The 14,796-nt window shown below is 41.4% G+C and overlaps 1 protein-coding gene across 15 annotated transcripts in view; it reads right to left on the bottom strand.

Annotated features, from left to right (window-relative positions):
- The window catches only part of LOC122986933 (plectin-like), a 128,260-nt gene that overhangs the window by 1,039 nt on the left and 112,425 nt on the right, over window positions 1-14,796 (bottom strand). For 14 of the 15 annotated variants that reach the window (XM_044358458.1, XM_044358460.1, XM_044358461.1 and 11 more), the window contains 2 exons: window positions 10,146-13,499; window positions 197-7,321 (listed from right to left, as the gene is read on the bottom strand). In XM_044358458.1, coding sequence (XP_044214393.1) covers window positions 1,163-7,321; window positions 10,146-13,499 — 9,513 coding nt within the window. In that variant the 3' untranslated portion in view covers window positions 197-1,162. The remainder of the gene's footprint in view (window positions 1-196; window positions 7,322-10,145; window positions 13,500-14,796) is intronic. The other variant, XM_044358469.1, reaches the window with a different exon arrangement.

The raw sequence follows: 14,796 nt of genomic DNA, 5'->3' as shown, positions 1-14,796 counted from the left end.
GAAGGATAAAGAAAAGTCAATTGACGGTGAAGAGAATTTTTAATAAAGTAGTTTACCAGTGGTATCACCCTGGTAGTGTGAGATAGGGGAAAATGGCATAAAAATGGCATAATCTTGGCTCTGAGATGTTATCAAAATCAACTGAAGAAAACAGAGAACAAAGCAAACATAAGAAAAAAAACTTATTTCAACTTACAAGAACCAAATTAAGAGGCGTCAGGTCTGAATGGGGATGCAGGATCAAGTCTGACATCATCTTGGGAATTACCAGGAACACTTGATTGAGGGTGAATATGAAGAATCCAAAACTTGGAGTATGTAAAACAATGGTGTAATGAACTAAAAGGATGCAAGTCCACTGAATATAAATGGACATAAGTACAAAGTAATGACAGATGTGAAACTGGTTTCATAATTTTAATTCTGGCAATCCGTTCAGTATTGTATTCTTGTAGTGTCTCATTTTGTAATGTATCATAGGTGCATTCTGTGCTGCAACTAACTGGGTATATTATTTAGTTACCCAGGCAACAAATAACAAAAAATAAACACAAAATCTGTCCATACTCTATACAAACATTCAGAATTTTTGAAGGCATCTATGTATTTTAGAATCTGTTAAAAACATTAGAACTATGTTGACATACAGTATCTCATTAAGTAGTGTTGTCAAAAAGGATAACAAAATAGACACATATTCTTGAATTTCAAAGGAAACAAGGAATACTGGAAAAATATTTCTGTTTGACATACATACAGTATATATTAGTTTCAGAGAGCACAAGTATACAACTTTTTAACAGGTGTAAAAGGAAAACTATAAAGTCACTTAAAAAACAGCAGAGATTGCATGCTTTGCTTTGAAAAATATAAACTGACTTTGTAATCAGTACTAAAGAAAATTAATATTTTATATATCTAGCAATGCTTGGTTATGTCTCTGTATATGAGGCACATGTTTATACATCTGTTATATATGAAATAAAAATCAATAGCCTAGGCAGTTCTGTATGTGACCACATGCAGGGCAGAATAAATAAATTATAACTTCTTTGTTACTGTAACTATTTTTCCTGTAAGAAATGCAACTGTAAAGTGCATTAGTATTGTTGGTTCTTAGTCACATAAGCATTTCAAAGTTGTTAGGTACAGAACTAGCTAATCAAAATCTGCGGCTGTAGCTAGTTGAGGAGGATGTGAAAGAGGAGGATGAGAAGTTCATGCTGAAGCCAGAGCCAGCATCAAAGCTGCCTCTCCTGGAGCCTGTACGAGATCCGGTCCTTGAGCCAGTCCGGGAGCCATAAGCAGATCCAGGGCCACTGACATTGTAGGGACTGTAGAGGCCTTTGCTGGATTGTGAGGATGCCTCCAGAAGCCTAAGACCAGATCCTTCCTCAACCATGCTTCTGTCCATGGCATCTTTGTAGGAGATTTTCAGTTTGGTTTTTGGGCATGTTAGATATTTAGAATAAGCACTGACATCTCTTAGCTTCTGGGCAGTGCGGGCATCAATGGTGCCCTTCTTTATGGATTCATCTAGTGAGACTCTGCCCTCGACCTCAGGCTCAATAAGTCCACCAGTCAGATATTGGACCTCAAGGAAACGCTGACCAGCCTCATAATACAACCAGCCCTTCTTTAGAGCCTGGGAAGCAGACATCTTTACTTTAGTTTTGGGGTCTTCAAATCCATTGAATGCTTTTTGAGCCAGATTTAGGCGATCAACCATGACTTTATCCACAAGGCCTTTTTCTGTAGCATCAGCAACTGAGAATCTCTCACCAGTTGCGGGATCAATTATTCCTCCAGTGCAGGCTTGGGCCTCCAACAATCTTTGGCCTGTGATGTTGTCTACCACATTTCTGTGCATGGCCTCAGTGATAGACACTTTCTCCAGTGTGTCTATGTCCAACATTCCAGCTACAGGGCCAGTCTCCTCTGTTGGGTCATTCCATATGACTGCAGGTGGTTTAATGGAGGGTATGGGGCTCATAGGAGAGGAGTAGGTGGAACCAGTGGTGGAACCAAAGGAGGATGAGCGAGAGCGGAAGCCTCCCATGTTTCCAGAAAGCATATCAGCAAATTCTGTGATGGACAGGTTTCCAGATCGGTATGTGTCAAGAGCATTCTGGTCAATGAGGCCACGTGAAAGAGCATCGTCAACATCATACTGTCTCCCTGACCTCCTGTCAATGATAATGGATTTGACAGTGCCATCAGAAGATGTCATTGTGATCTCTTCCCATTCACACTCCTGCTCAGCAAGCTCCAGGTAGGTTTGGTGGTCAATAAGTCCCTTCCTATAGGCCTCGTACACAGTCATTTCTTTGCCTGTCTCTGGGTCTACAATGACAACTCTGCGTTTACGAACTGAAGATTTGGAGGAGGTCTTCCTTTCCCGCTTCTTTTCTTTCAGTAGCAGGAGCACCAGGCCAGTGTCAGGATCAGTGATGCACCTCTCCATGAGCTGGAGGTAGGTTAGGTTTTCCTCAGTGTTGGGATCAAAGAAGCCTTTGGTGTCATCAGAAGGATCCGTCAGGATCTCATTCATTTCCTCATCAAAGAAGCCACGTTTGTAGGCCACCTCAACTGGCAGACGGTGACTCTCCTCTGGGTCAATGATTCCACCAGTGGCAATCTGAGCCTCCAGGAGACGGATACCATGATCTTTCAGGATCAGCCCCTTTTTCATGGCCTGGAACAGGGAGATTGTTTTGCCTGAATAAGGGTCTCTATATCCTGTCACTGCACGCTCAGCAGAGAGAAGCTTGTCTTTGAATTCTGGGCCTACAATTCCCATTCTCACTGCTTCATTGACAGTCAGTTTGAGGTTTTTGATTGGATCAATGACATATCCTGTGGATGCCTGGGCCTCAAGGAGTTCAAATGCAGTGCCTGGCCTAATCATGTTCTTCTTCATGGCCTGGTAAATTGATAGACGTTCTTTTGTGGTCTCTAAATATACACCAGCAATACAACTTGTGCCCTCAAGGTACCTTGACAGTCTGTTGCTAACCTCCTCCACTGAAAGAAGACCTTCATTCAGTTCAGTGACAGTCTGCTGGTCAATAATTTGTGAGCGGAGCAGTTCCTCCATTGTGATCTGTTTCCTCAGACCCTTAAACATCAGCCTCTTGTCTCCCAGGGAGAGGAGGCGCAGCCCACCATCTAACTTGCATCTCTTGAGCAGCTGTGCATATGACAGGTTCTCTTCAGTGACAGGGTCGATGAATCCTTTAACATCATCAGTTAGTCTCTGGTTGGTTTCCTTGTTGATATAACCTTTTTGCATGGCAACATCTGCTGGCAGGTGGAACTGGAATTCAGGATCAATAATACCCCCTGTGGCAGTTTGTGCCTCTAACATTTTCAGAGCATAATCCTCTGGAACAAGATCCTTTTTCATGGCCTGGAAAAGAGATATGATTTTCCCACTGTATGGATCTTTGTATCCTGTGACTGCTCTCTCAGCTGAAAGAAGCTTATCATGAATCTCAGGGCCGACAACACCCTTACGAACAGCTTCATCAACAGTGAGTGTCTCATTCTTTACTGGATCAACAATGAATCCTGTGGCAGCTTGCGCCTCTAGGAGACTGAGTGCTACTTCTGGTTTAAGAAAACCTCTCTTCATTGCTTGGTATATGCTTATCTTGGAGCTTGAATCAGTTGTGACCCCAGCCACACAGCCTGTGCCATAGAGATACTGTTTCACACTGGTCATCTCCATTATGTCACGGATGTCCCTCTTGCCTTGTTTAAGGAGGTTGAATGTCTCTAAGTCAATGATGCGGGCATTGTACAGCTCCTCTATAGTTATCCTTCTCCTTATTGTCTTCCATGTCAGTGGACTCTCATTTCTGATGATCTCTCTCTGCTCCATAATCTCAATAATAATGATGATCATCCGCTCCTTAGTGATTTTACCAGAGCGATATTCATCCATGAGCTTCTGTCTCTCCTGCTCTGGAAGCAAATTTGAGTTCATTACATCCCAGAGGTTAAGTGGTTTATCAGCAAGGCCTTCAATAGGAATGTCAATTTGGGTGTTGGTCAGTTCACTCTGTGTTTGTTCCTCTGTGTAGAGGTATGTCTTCTCCACAACAGTTGGAGACTGAGGCTTGGAGAGTGGGAGGATGTACAGGCCTGTCTCTGAATCTCTTTGGCACTTGTCTTTAAGCTGTCTGTAGGTTGCTTTCTCATCAGTTTCTGGGTCTGAGAAAGCCTTGTTATCATCAGATGGATCAGATAGGGTGTTGGCAGTTTCCTTACTGAAAATGTTCTTTTGATATGCAACATCAGTTGGGACTCGATGGCTGTTTACAGGGTCAATGATTCCTCCACTAACCATCTGTGCTTCTAACAGTGGCATGGCATGCTCTTTCAGGATGAGATCTTTTTGCATTGCTTCAAAGAGGGAAATTTTATTGCCCGTGAATGGATCTTTATAGCCAGTTACAGCTTTTTCCGCAGAGAGGAGTTTTTCATGTAGCTCTGGGCCTACAAGGCCTGATTTCACCGCCTCATCTACTGAAAGGCACTGGTTCCTCACTGGATCTACAATGAACCCAGTGGCAGCTTGGGCCTCAAGAAGGGAAAGGCCAGTGTTGTGTCTGAGGAGCTTTTTCTTCATAGCCTGATAAATGCTTATTTTTTCTTTTGTCGGCTCCAGGAAGATGCCAGCAATGCTATCAGAGCCCTGCAGGTATTTCTTGACATTGGGATTCTCACTGACTTGTTTAGGTGTTGTTTTGCCTTGTTGAAGGAGATCAAAGGTTGGTTTGTCAATGATTTTGGAATCATACAGAGAGCCCGCTGGGACCTGAGATCTGAGTCCCTTGAAGCTGGACTGTTCTCGTTTCTTGGTCTCTTTCTCTTCTACAATTGTGATAACAATCTTGATTATCTTTTCAATTGTAACCTTTCCTGTCCTAAACTGTCTGAGCAGGTCAAGCCTTTGTTCCTCAGTGAGATATTCAGAGTTGATTATTTCCCAGATGGTCACCTTCCTGCCCTTAAATGGCCCAGAATCAAGCTCCACAGTTGCCTGAGTCATAGCTTCTTTTGTTTGGGCTTCAGTGTAAACTGACTCCTCCTTTGCACTGATTGCTTCATCAGAGAGAGGCAGAAGCTGGAGGCCAGTTTTCTTGTCAGGGACACATCTCTTTAAGAGCTGTGAGTATGTGACATTTTCCTTTGTGTTGGGGTCAAAGAAGCATTTAGTTTCATCAGTGGGATTGCTCAGAATCTGTTTCACCTCGTCATCAAAATAATTTCTCTTGCAGGCCACATCATGAGGAATACGATAGCTCTTTACTGGATCAATGATGCCACCAGTGGTCATTTGGGCATCAAGCAGTCTGATTCCTTGTTCTTTAGGTATGAGATCTTTTTTCATTGCCTGGAAGAGAGACACAGTCTTTCCGGTGTAAGGATCTCTATAACCTGTCACAGCTCTCTCTGCAGACAGGAGCTTTTCATGCAGCTCAGGACCAACAACACCTGCTTTGACAGCTTCATCAACAGTATACTTCTGATTATTAATAGGGTCAACAACATAGCCTGTTCCTGCTTGCGCTTCAAGCATATGCATGGCAGGCCCTGCCCTCATGATGTCCTTCTTCATAGCTTCATAGAAGGACATTGTCTCCTTGGTGGAGTCAATAACTACACCAGCAATGCAGTTTGTACCCTTCAGTGCTTTGTGGACAGGCTCCATTTCAGATACCTCTTTGACTGTCATATTGCCCTTGTGCAATTTGTTGTACAGGTCTTTAGCAATGATTTTAGATTCCAGGAGCTCAGTAGCAGGGACAGGTGCTCTCAGACCATCAAAGGTAATTTCGTTTTTCTTCTCTTTCTCCTCTGCCACAGTAATCACAATCTTAATGATTTTTTCGATTGTGATTTTGCCTGTCTTGTACTGACGGAGAAGGTCCCTCTTCTGGTCCTCAGTGAAGTACTCAGAATTGATTATTTCCCAAATGGTGACAGTCTTTCCCTTGAATTTTCCAAATGGCACCGACACAGTTGTTTTGCTGAACACATCTTTGGTCTCCTCCTCTGTGTATATACTTGAGCACTGCGCAGCCTTATCTGTGATTGGCAAGAATAGCAGACCGGTGTCAGGGTCAGTGGTGCACCTTTCCATTAGCTCTGAATATGTCAAAGGTTCCTGAGTGCTGGGGTCAAAGTATCCCTTTGTGTCATCTGAAGGGTTCTCCATAATCTTGTTCATTTCTACATCATATTGTCCCTGTTTATAGGCTGTTTCATTGGGTACACGGTGACTATTGATAGGGTCAATGATACCCCCAGTTGCGAGCTGAGCCTCAAGGACTCTGATGGCATGATCATGTTCTATCAGACCCTTCTTCATACATTCAAAGACAGAGATCTTCCCACCAGTGTATGGATCTTTGTAGCCGATAACAGCCCTCTCAGCTGAAAGCATTTTATTGTGAAGTTCAGGGCCAATCAAGCCTTCCTTCACAGCCTCATTAACAGAAAATTTCTCGTTCTTAATGGGGTCCAAAATGTAACCTGTGGCTGCCTGAGCTTCAAGAAGGACCATGGCTGTGCCTGGAGTAATCTTCTTCTCTTTTGAAGCTTGATAGATTGACATTTTTTGATTAGTTGGTGTCAAAACACCAGCAATGCAGTTCTTTCCTTTGAGAATTCTTTTCAGATTTTCAGTCTCACCAAGTTCTTGCACAGTGGTTTTGCCATTTTTCAGCTTGTCAAACTGCTTCTTTGATAAAAGGCCAAGGTCACGAAGTCTGCTTGCAGGGACTTTATCACGGATGCCGTCAAAAGCCAATGGATCTGGTTTACTCTCCACATTATCTACTACATCACCGGCACTTTGGCCATTGAGAACTTTCTGTGACTCAACCATTTTTACATGGATGAGATCGGTTTGTTGGTCTTTCTGCGTTGTCTCCAGCTGCTGCAGCTTCTCGCGCAATTTCTGGTTCTCCTCTGCAAGAATCTTTTCCTGCTCTAGTCTCTTCTTTTCCAGCTCCTGCATTTCTTTTTGCTTGTTAAGCATCTCTTTCTCAGCCTCTTTCTGCTTATTGAGGGCTGCATCCATGGTAGCTTGGAGTTTCCTCTTTTCCTCCTCCATCTGCTGTCTCTGGCGTTCCTGTTCATCTTTGAGAGCTTTGGCCTTTTTGACTTCCTCTTCAAACTGGCTCTCCAACCTCTTTTTTTCATCTTCAATTAGCTTCTCCTTCTTCAACAGCATCTCCTTTTCTGTAAGGAATGTCTGCTGGAGCACTGTCTTCTCATGTTCCATTTGTTTCTGCTGTGCATCAGCCATCTGACAGAATGAAAAAGGAAAATATAAAGTTACAATAGGTTTACAGGTGAGCCACATACTGTATTCTTCACATATTTTGTTTGATGTACTTTATAATGGAGACAATTCGTACAATGCACTTTGCTTATGCATATGGAGATCCCTAAGGGAAGGTTTCCTTTTCTGTAGTTTTTAGAGAATTGCAGTTAAAGATTAAAACTTTTCTCTGGCATACTTGTCTCACGATAAAAATACATCATATTCTTGTATTTTTTTAACATTTCCACTTACATTATCAAGTCTAGAACAATCATGAGAGTAATGCGCCTTAAATAACTAACTAAAAATGTACAGCAAAATTTGCTGTTGTCACAAGAAAGATAACTGCATCAACTAAGTACTAACTTCTTGGAATTCATAATACCTCTTGACCTATCATCTGTGTGTAATGAATATGTAATGATACACGTATTTGAACATCTTCACTCTAAAAGATTATTGATTTGGTTTGAAAAGTAAACTTGAGACCAAACTAGTAATTTACTACTACTACTTGGATGGACTGTGCATATATGTGAAAAAGTAAGTAAAACAAGTCCAAAATGATTGTGGTGGCTAACAATGTTTTGGTGGCTCTGCTTACAAGATGTCCCACTGAACTGAAATAAAATTACAAAAGACCGTGAATATTTTTGGCACTACACTGAAGAGTAACAGTCCAGCTGAAAAAAATCACAGATGTCATCACTCTGGAATAGATCCATCCATTATGTTTAACCAGATTTTGAAATACTAGAATACGTCTATACTTCCTGTAAAAATATTTATATGAAAGCTGTTTTGTTTTTTTTTAACTGATGATTGTGAATATTCTGCTGGTTATGGGAACAATACAATTAACCATACTCTATAGTCCAGGATGGTAAATGCTGTTTGCCATTATGGTATTCTGCTCACTCTCATTTGTTTGATAGTAGTTTTTTTAATCTGCAACAGTGAAGCCATTTTGTTGCACCCTGAGGTGAACCGATACACCTAATACATTTTTATTGTAAATGGCATACACCTTTTCAAGCTGTATGTAAATGAGGAGGCATGGCCCAAAGGCTGGAGGGAGGATTTGAAACGGCTGGGGCACAGAGGCACCTTATGGACAGCAGGGGGATCGGACTGCTAAAGAACACAGTGAGTTGGGCAGAGCAGCATGAATCCAAAATAGAAGAGGAAACGCACCATGCTCTGCCATCCACATTGGCTGTGAGCAATGGCAAAGCCAGAGCTAGCCTCATTGCTGAGGCAGGTGCTGGAAGTCATTGATAAAGAGAAAACTTCCAATAATGGCATGGCTTCTTCGTTGACCGCCACCTTTCCCTCGTCCATTTTATGAACCCTGAACAAAACTTCGACTCCCACTCCTGGTCCTCTGTGTTGTGATATATAAATAGCTGCAGATCTGCATGTCTGATTTCTCTATGGCATGATTGAGTGGTTAGTGTAGTTGACCATTGTCTGGGAGACCAGGGTTGGAGATCCTGAGTGGGAATCTTCCGTTGCTGCAATAGTTTATTGAAGAACACTTATTTTAACATTTTATTAACTTAAAATTTTAATTATAATGAAAAAACAGGATTGTTATGCCTATTTCCACTTATATTCAAATACAAATACAAATCATTTTGCTGCTTCAAAAAATTAAGTTAGATTCTTCCAAAGACAGTAGAACAAATGACTAACTCTACATAATCATAACTGAATTACTGTAATAGTAGTTAATAAAAACCTGTGGCTGTGAGTTGGCAGCCACATGAGCCGTCATATCTTTCTAATTTCAGCAGCAGATCTGCAAAAGTAGAAGCAAATAAAGACAGCACAACAAATGTGTAGGCTACTGTTGCTGTACAGTCATATAAAGTCTGTTCATCTTCCAGCGCCTAGCAATGAGGCTAGCTCTGGCTTTGCCATTGCTAGCGGCCAATGTGTATGGCAGACCACGGTGTGGTTCCCCTTCTAGTTTGGACTCATACTGCTCTGTCCAACTTACTGTGCTCTTAAGCAGTCAGCTCCCCCTGCTGTCCATAAGGTGTCTCTGTGCCCCAGCTATTTCAAACACTCCCTCCAGCCTTTGGGCCATGTTTCCTCATTTACATACAGCTTGAAAAGTCAAATATCAAATGTGAAATGGTAAATGCCTACTGGAAAATGGAAAAGATGAAATTTTAAATGGCAAATGGAAACTGCAAATGCAAAAAAAAGAAAAAAAAAAGTTTTTCTATTTAAGTTTTTTCATTTCCCATTATATTTGATGTCTCCCTTTTCTTATTTCCATTGCCATTTTCAATGTCACCATTTTAGCTTTCAGTTTGAGCATTTTCATTCAAGCTTTTGCATTTCAAATTTCACTTTACATTTTCAAATGATCATTTTACATTTTGAATTTGTTTTTTCTTTTTAAGTTTAACTATGGCCTGATTATTCTTAGTAGTGTGGTGAAATAATAATCTTTTTCATTTTATCTCTTTTGATTTTCTATTTGGACTTTTAATTTTAATTATGACCAAAAATATCCTCCATAGCTTGCAACTGGCTTTTGAAACTGAAAAATGAAGGATGAAGGTCTTAAAAATAAATAAACATTCCAGGATAGGAAGGAGCATTCAGGATCTGCATGAGCACAGTGCACTGTAAAAATCAAAATTAAATTCATATTTAAAATCAAAGATATGGTTTCATGATTAGTATAATTAAAGAAAGGAATAGAGAGAATTTTAAGAAAGAAGTGTGTTAGTTTTAAGATAGAGTTAACAATGACATAAGCTGCTCTGTTATGCCATTTTTGACACAATACCTCTTTAGAATTATTTTGAAGTTCTTCAGCCTCCTTTTTCAGTCTAGCTTTCTCCTTCTCTAGGTCTGCGATAGCTTTGCGTAAATCGTCAGCCTCTTTGTTGGTATTAAGTCTGTCGACTTCCATTTTTTCCAATACAGTCATTTTTTCTTTGGTGGCAATTTCAGTCTCATGAAGACGGGAAGCAACTGTATCAGCTTGTTTCTTGAATTTTTTAGCCTCTTCTTCAGCTTTGGCCTGGGCTTCACTGAGCAGAGAAACCTGAAGTTTGAGTTTTTCAGCTTCGGCTATGATCTCCAATTGCCTTTTCCTCTCTGCCTCAAGTGACCTCTGATATTCCTCTGTTTCCTCCTCCAGACGCTGTTGCATTAGTTGTTTATCCTCCAACAGCTTTTGTGCCTGCTCCTGGGCCAAGTCCTTCTGTCTTTGGAGCATCTCTGCCTCAGCTCTAAATCGAGATGCCTCTTGTATTGCCTGCATTTTCTCTTTGAGCATTTTCTCTGCAAGAGCTCGTTGCTGATTTAGGTCTTCTTCTGCAACCTGTCTTAAGCGTGCAGCCTCCTGGGCTTCTACACTAAGTCTAGCAGCATCCTCTGCAAGTTTTTTCATATTTTCAGCCTCTTCTGCAAGCAATTTTTGTGTGTTGTCTTTGTCTTTCCTGATAAGGCGTTGATTTTCCTCCTCAATTTTGATTTTAAGTTTGAGCAGCTCCTCCATCTGAACTTTGACTTTGAACAGCTCCTCCTCCACTTGGGCCCTCTGTTTGACAGCATCATCGACCTCATCCTTCAAACGCTGCAGCTCTTCATCTAGGACAGATTTCTGTTTATCAGTTTCATCAAGCTTAAGTTTAACCTTTGTGAGCTCTTGCTCGACTTGGAACTTCTGTTTTAATGTTTTCTCTGCCAGTTTTTTGTGCTTTGCCATTTCAGCATCAGCTTGTTGCTTCTGCTTGAGTGCTGCATCTTCTGCTTGTGCTCGTTTAGCAGCTTCAAATTCAGCCTCCTTCCTCAACCTCTCCGCATCCTCCTGGGCTTTGGCTTGGTTTGCAGCTTCTAGCTCAGCAGCTGCTTTTTGTCGTTCTGCTTCCTCTGCTTGTTGACGAAGGAGAGCTGCCTCCCTTTCTGCCTTCACCTTAGCAGCCTCTGCTTCTTTGGCAAGCTTCTTGGCTTTCTCATACTCTTCCTTAAGCTTCTTCTGCATGATGCCATCTTCCTTCTGTTGAGCAAGAACACTTTGGGCTTGCTGCTCAGCTGCACTGCATTTAAGGGCTGCTTGTTGGGCTGCAACAATTTGTTTTTCTGCTTCTTTGTCAGCCTCGTCTTTCTGCTTTCTGGCTTCTTCTGCTTTCTTTTTCAGACGCTCAAGCTCTTCCTGGGCTGTCTTGCATTGTCTAGCTGCCTCTTCCTCTGCAGCAGCGATCTTCTTAACCTTGTCCTCTGCTTCCCTCCTCCTCTTCTCTTCCTCAAGGGCAAGCTTCCTTAGTTTTTCTGCCTCGTCCTCTGCTCTGAGCTTGCTTTGTTGAGTTTCCTCTGCAATGTTTTTCAGCTTGTTCAGTTCTAGCTCCAGATCAAGTTTTCCAGATGAAGCCTTTTCAAAGTTGAGCTTGAGAATTCGTATTTCCTCTTCGACAACTCGCCTCTGTTTCAGTGTGTCATCCACTATTGCCTTTTGTCTTTCCATTTCAACCTCAGATGATTTTTTGAGTAAGACTATCTTTTCCTCAATCTCTTGCTTGTGCTGGTTGGCCTGGTCTTCAAGAGCTTTCCTCTGGTAGGCCTCATCCTCAGCTTGTCGCCGGAGTCTCTCATTTTCTGCCTCCTTCTCTTTCAGGGCAATTTCTGCCTCTGTTTTTAAACGAGTGGCCTCACTGATTGCAGCAAGCTTCTCTTTGAGAATCCTTTCAGCCTCTGCTCTCTGACGAGCTGTCTCCTCCTCAGCAACTTGCCTTTGATGCTTGGCCTCTTCTGCAATGGCTCTAAGCTTGCTTGCCTCCTCAGCTAGGTCCCTCATCTTGGTGGCTTCAGCTTCAAGAAGTTGTTTGCTCTTCTCCGTGTTGGACATGGTCTCCTTTTCTGCCTTGGATTTGAGCTGAATGAGTACATCCATTTCACTCCTCACTTTGGCCAGTTCATCCTCCAGCTGTTTCCTCTGTTGTTGAGCTGCAATGACTTCATTTTTTAGGCGGTAAAGTTCATCTTCAAGGAGGGATCTCTGCTGTTCTGCGTTGTCAAAGTCTGCCCTGAGACGAATCAGCTCCTGTTCTGCAGTGAGTTTCTGCTGAGCTGTGCTTTCAGCTACCTTCCTCTGCCTCTCAAGTTCTTTCTCGGCCATGTCTTTCTGCTTCAGGGCTGACTCTTCAGCTTTGGCTCTCTTTTTAGCCTCACGATCAGCCTCCTCCTTTTGTTTCTCAGCTTCTTCTTGAAGGAGACTCTTTTTGTGAGCTTCTTCCTCAGCCTGGAGTCTTAGACGGAGGGCCTCATTAGCTTTTTGCCTCCATTTCTCAAGCTCTTTTTCTGCATCTTCCCTGGCATTTTCTGCATCCTCTTGTTGTTTCTTGAGGCGTGAAGCTTCTTCTTGCAGCTGAAGGACAGCGCCATGCTCTTGTTTGAGTGATTCTTCCAATTTTGAGGTCTTTTCTACAAAGGATATGTGTCTGCTCTGGAGCTCAGCGGCAGCACTCTTCTGGGCTGCCTCATGAGCAACCTTGATTTGTCTCTCCTTTTCAATCTCTTTCTGCTTCACTTGTCTTTCAGCCTCCTCAGCCTGCCTCTTGAGATTTTCAAGGTCTTCCAGAGCTTTTTGCTTTTGCTTAGCAGCTTCCTTCTCCGCCTCAGATTTGCGTTTGAGTTCTTCTTCTGCCACACGCTTTTTCTGGGTCTCTTCATTGACTTGTTTGCGGAGCTTCTCAGCTTCTTCTTGGGCAGTCTTTCTGAGTTTCTCAGCTTCAGCTGCTCTGTCACGAAGTTGCTTAAGCTCAGTTTCTGCGGTAGACTTTTGCTTTACTGTTGTCTCAAGTTGGATCCTGATGAGGCGGATTTCCTCCTCAATCTTGACTCGGCACTGGAGAGCTTCATCCACTTGTTGACTTTTGTCCTTGATCTGCTGCTCTGAGAGGTTTTTGAGCTCATGCAGTTCCTGCTGGATGTTATGCTTTTGCTTTTCTGCATCTACAGCAGCGATTTCTCTTCTGCTTACTTCTTCCTGCATTCTGAGCTTCAGCTCTTGAGCCTCTTTTTCTGCTTTGGCAATGGCCTTTGCGTGAGCTTCAGCTAACTGCTTCTGTTTGTCTAACTCAGCCTGCATCTCTGCCATTTTTTTCTGCTCTTCCGCTTTGAGTTTCTCTGCAGCTTTCTGCATTAGTGGAAGCAAATGGTAAAGAAAGGATTAAAATTAAGCATGACATGTTAAAGGCAATACTTTACATTAGCCAGCTCACAACAGTGTGGATTAAAATTGTAATTACTATAGTAATCACAGCCTAATTACACTGGAATGAGAGCAACTTAATGTAATGTATTACCTATGCAATGTTAATGTTAAAAGTTAGCTCAAAGAACAAGTCAAAGATCAATGACTAGATGCAAATTAGGTGCACATTCATTAAAGTGATGTTAAATTCACGATGCAATCAAAACAATTCATGACAAGACAATTCAGAAAAAAATGGATGATGGGGATGTATCAATTAATGTATGGAAACAAAATATCACTTCACAACACAGCAAGAAAATCATATGGCATGCAACTGTAGCTGTAGTAGTACTAAGTCTCAAAAACTGTAGTATAATTATGATTCCAGTATTATATAGCACAGTCTTCAATTTAGCTTTGTTTCAAAATAATTTGATGTTCAATAAGAATTTGATTTCAATGTTTATTACATAAGTGGCAGGAATATTCTTATTTTCATGTATATAATAGAGTCTGCCACATATTTATTTATAATCACTATTCAATTATTTACATTTTTAATATAAAAGTATTCAATAGACATTTCTGTAAGTTGATTCTATTGAATTCTTTCATTAATGTTTTGGACAATCTGTTGTATTATATTTAGACTGTCTCTGTGCAGAGTGTGGGAACATTTGTTGGCCCAGTTCATTCTTTTAAAATAAAGACTGCATGTTTTATGTTAGAGTGTTATCCACACCAGTCTCTTAGAAAACTTTTTTTAATCTTATCCCATGCACTGGGGGTTCTTTAAATCACCATTTGCCACAAAATGGAATGGAAAGGAAAGAAAAGGTGAAGGATAATAGGTTCAGATGATGCCACTGTAATGCTGGTTTATGGCTTTGATAAGTTTAAGAAGCAGTTCAAGAAGTACTCAAAGGATAAAATACAGTGAAAATATCTTCTGCAATTCTATAAAAGGCTAGAGTGAAGAAAGCAAGAAAATAAATATGCCATGGAAAGCCAAAATGCAGCTTGAGAGAGACACAGATGTTAAGATGACAGAGAGAACGGAGATACATTCAGTACAGTACGTAGGTACCTGAAGCATTGTGAATAATTTACCTCTTAAATGCTCAAACAAGTTAAGCATTCATCATGGCAAAGCACTGGCAAGCAGTTAAGAGAAGCAAAGAAACAAACAAAACATTAGGGTTAGAAAAGAATGAAAAACCTAAAACTTGTGTTAATT

Source organism: Thunnus albacares, chromosome 8 (assembly GCF_914725855.1).
Source record: "Thunnus albacares chromosome 8, fThuAlb1.1, whole genome shotgun sequence".
In the NCBI taxonomy this organism is placed as follows: domain Eukaryota; kingdom Metazoa; phylum Chordata; class Actinopteri; order Scombriformes; family Scombridae; genus Thunnus; species Thunnus albacares.
This window is presented reverse-complemented; position numbering and strand designations above follow the sequence as displayed.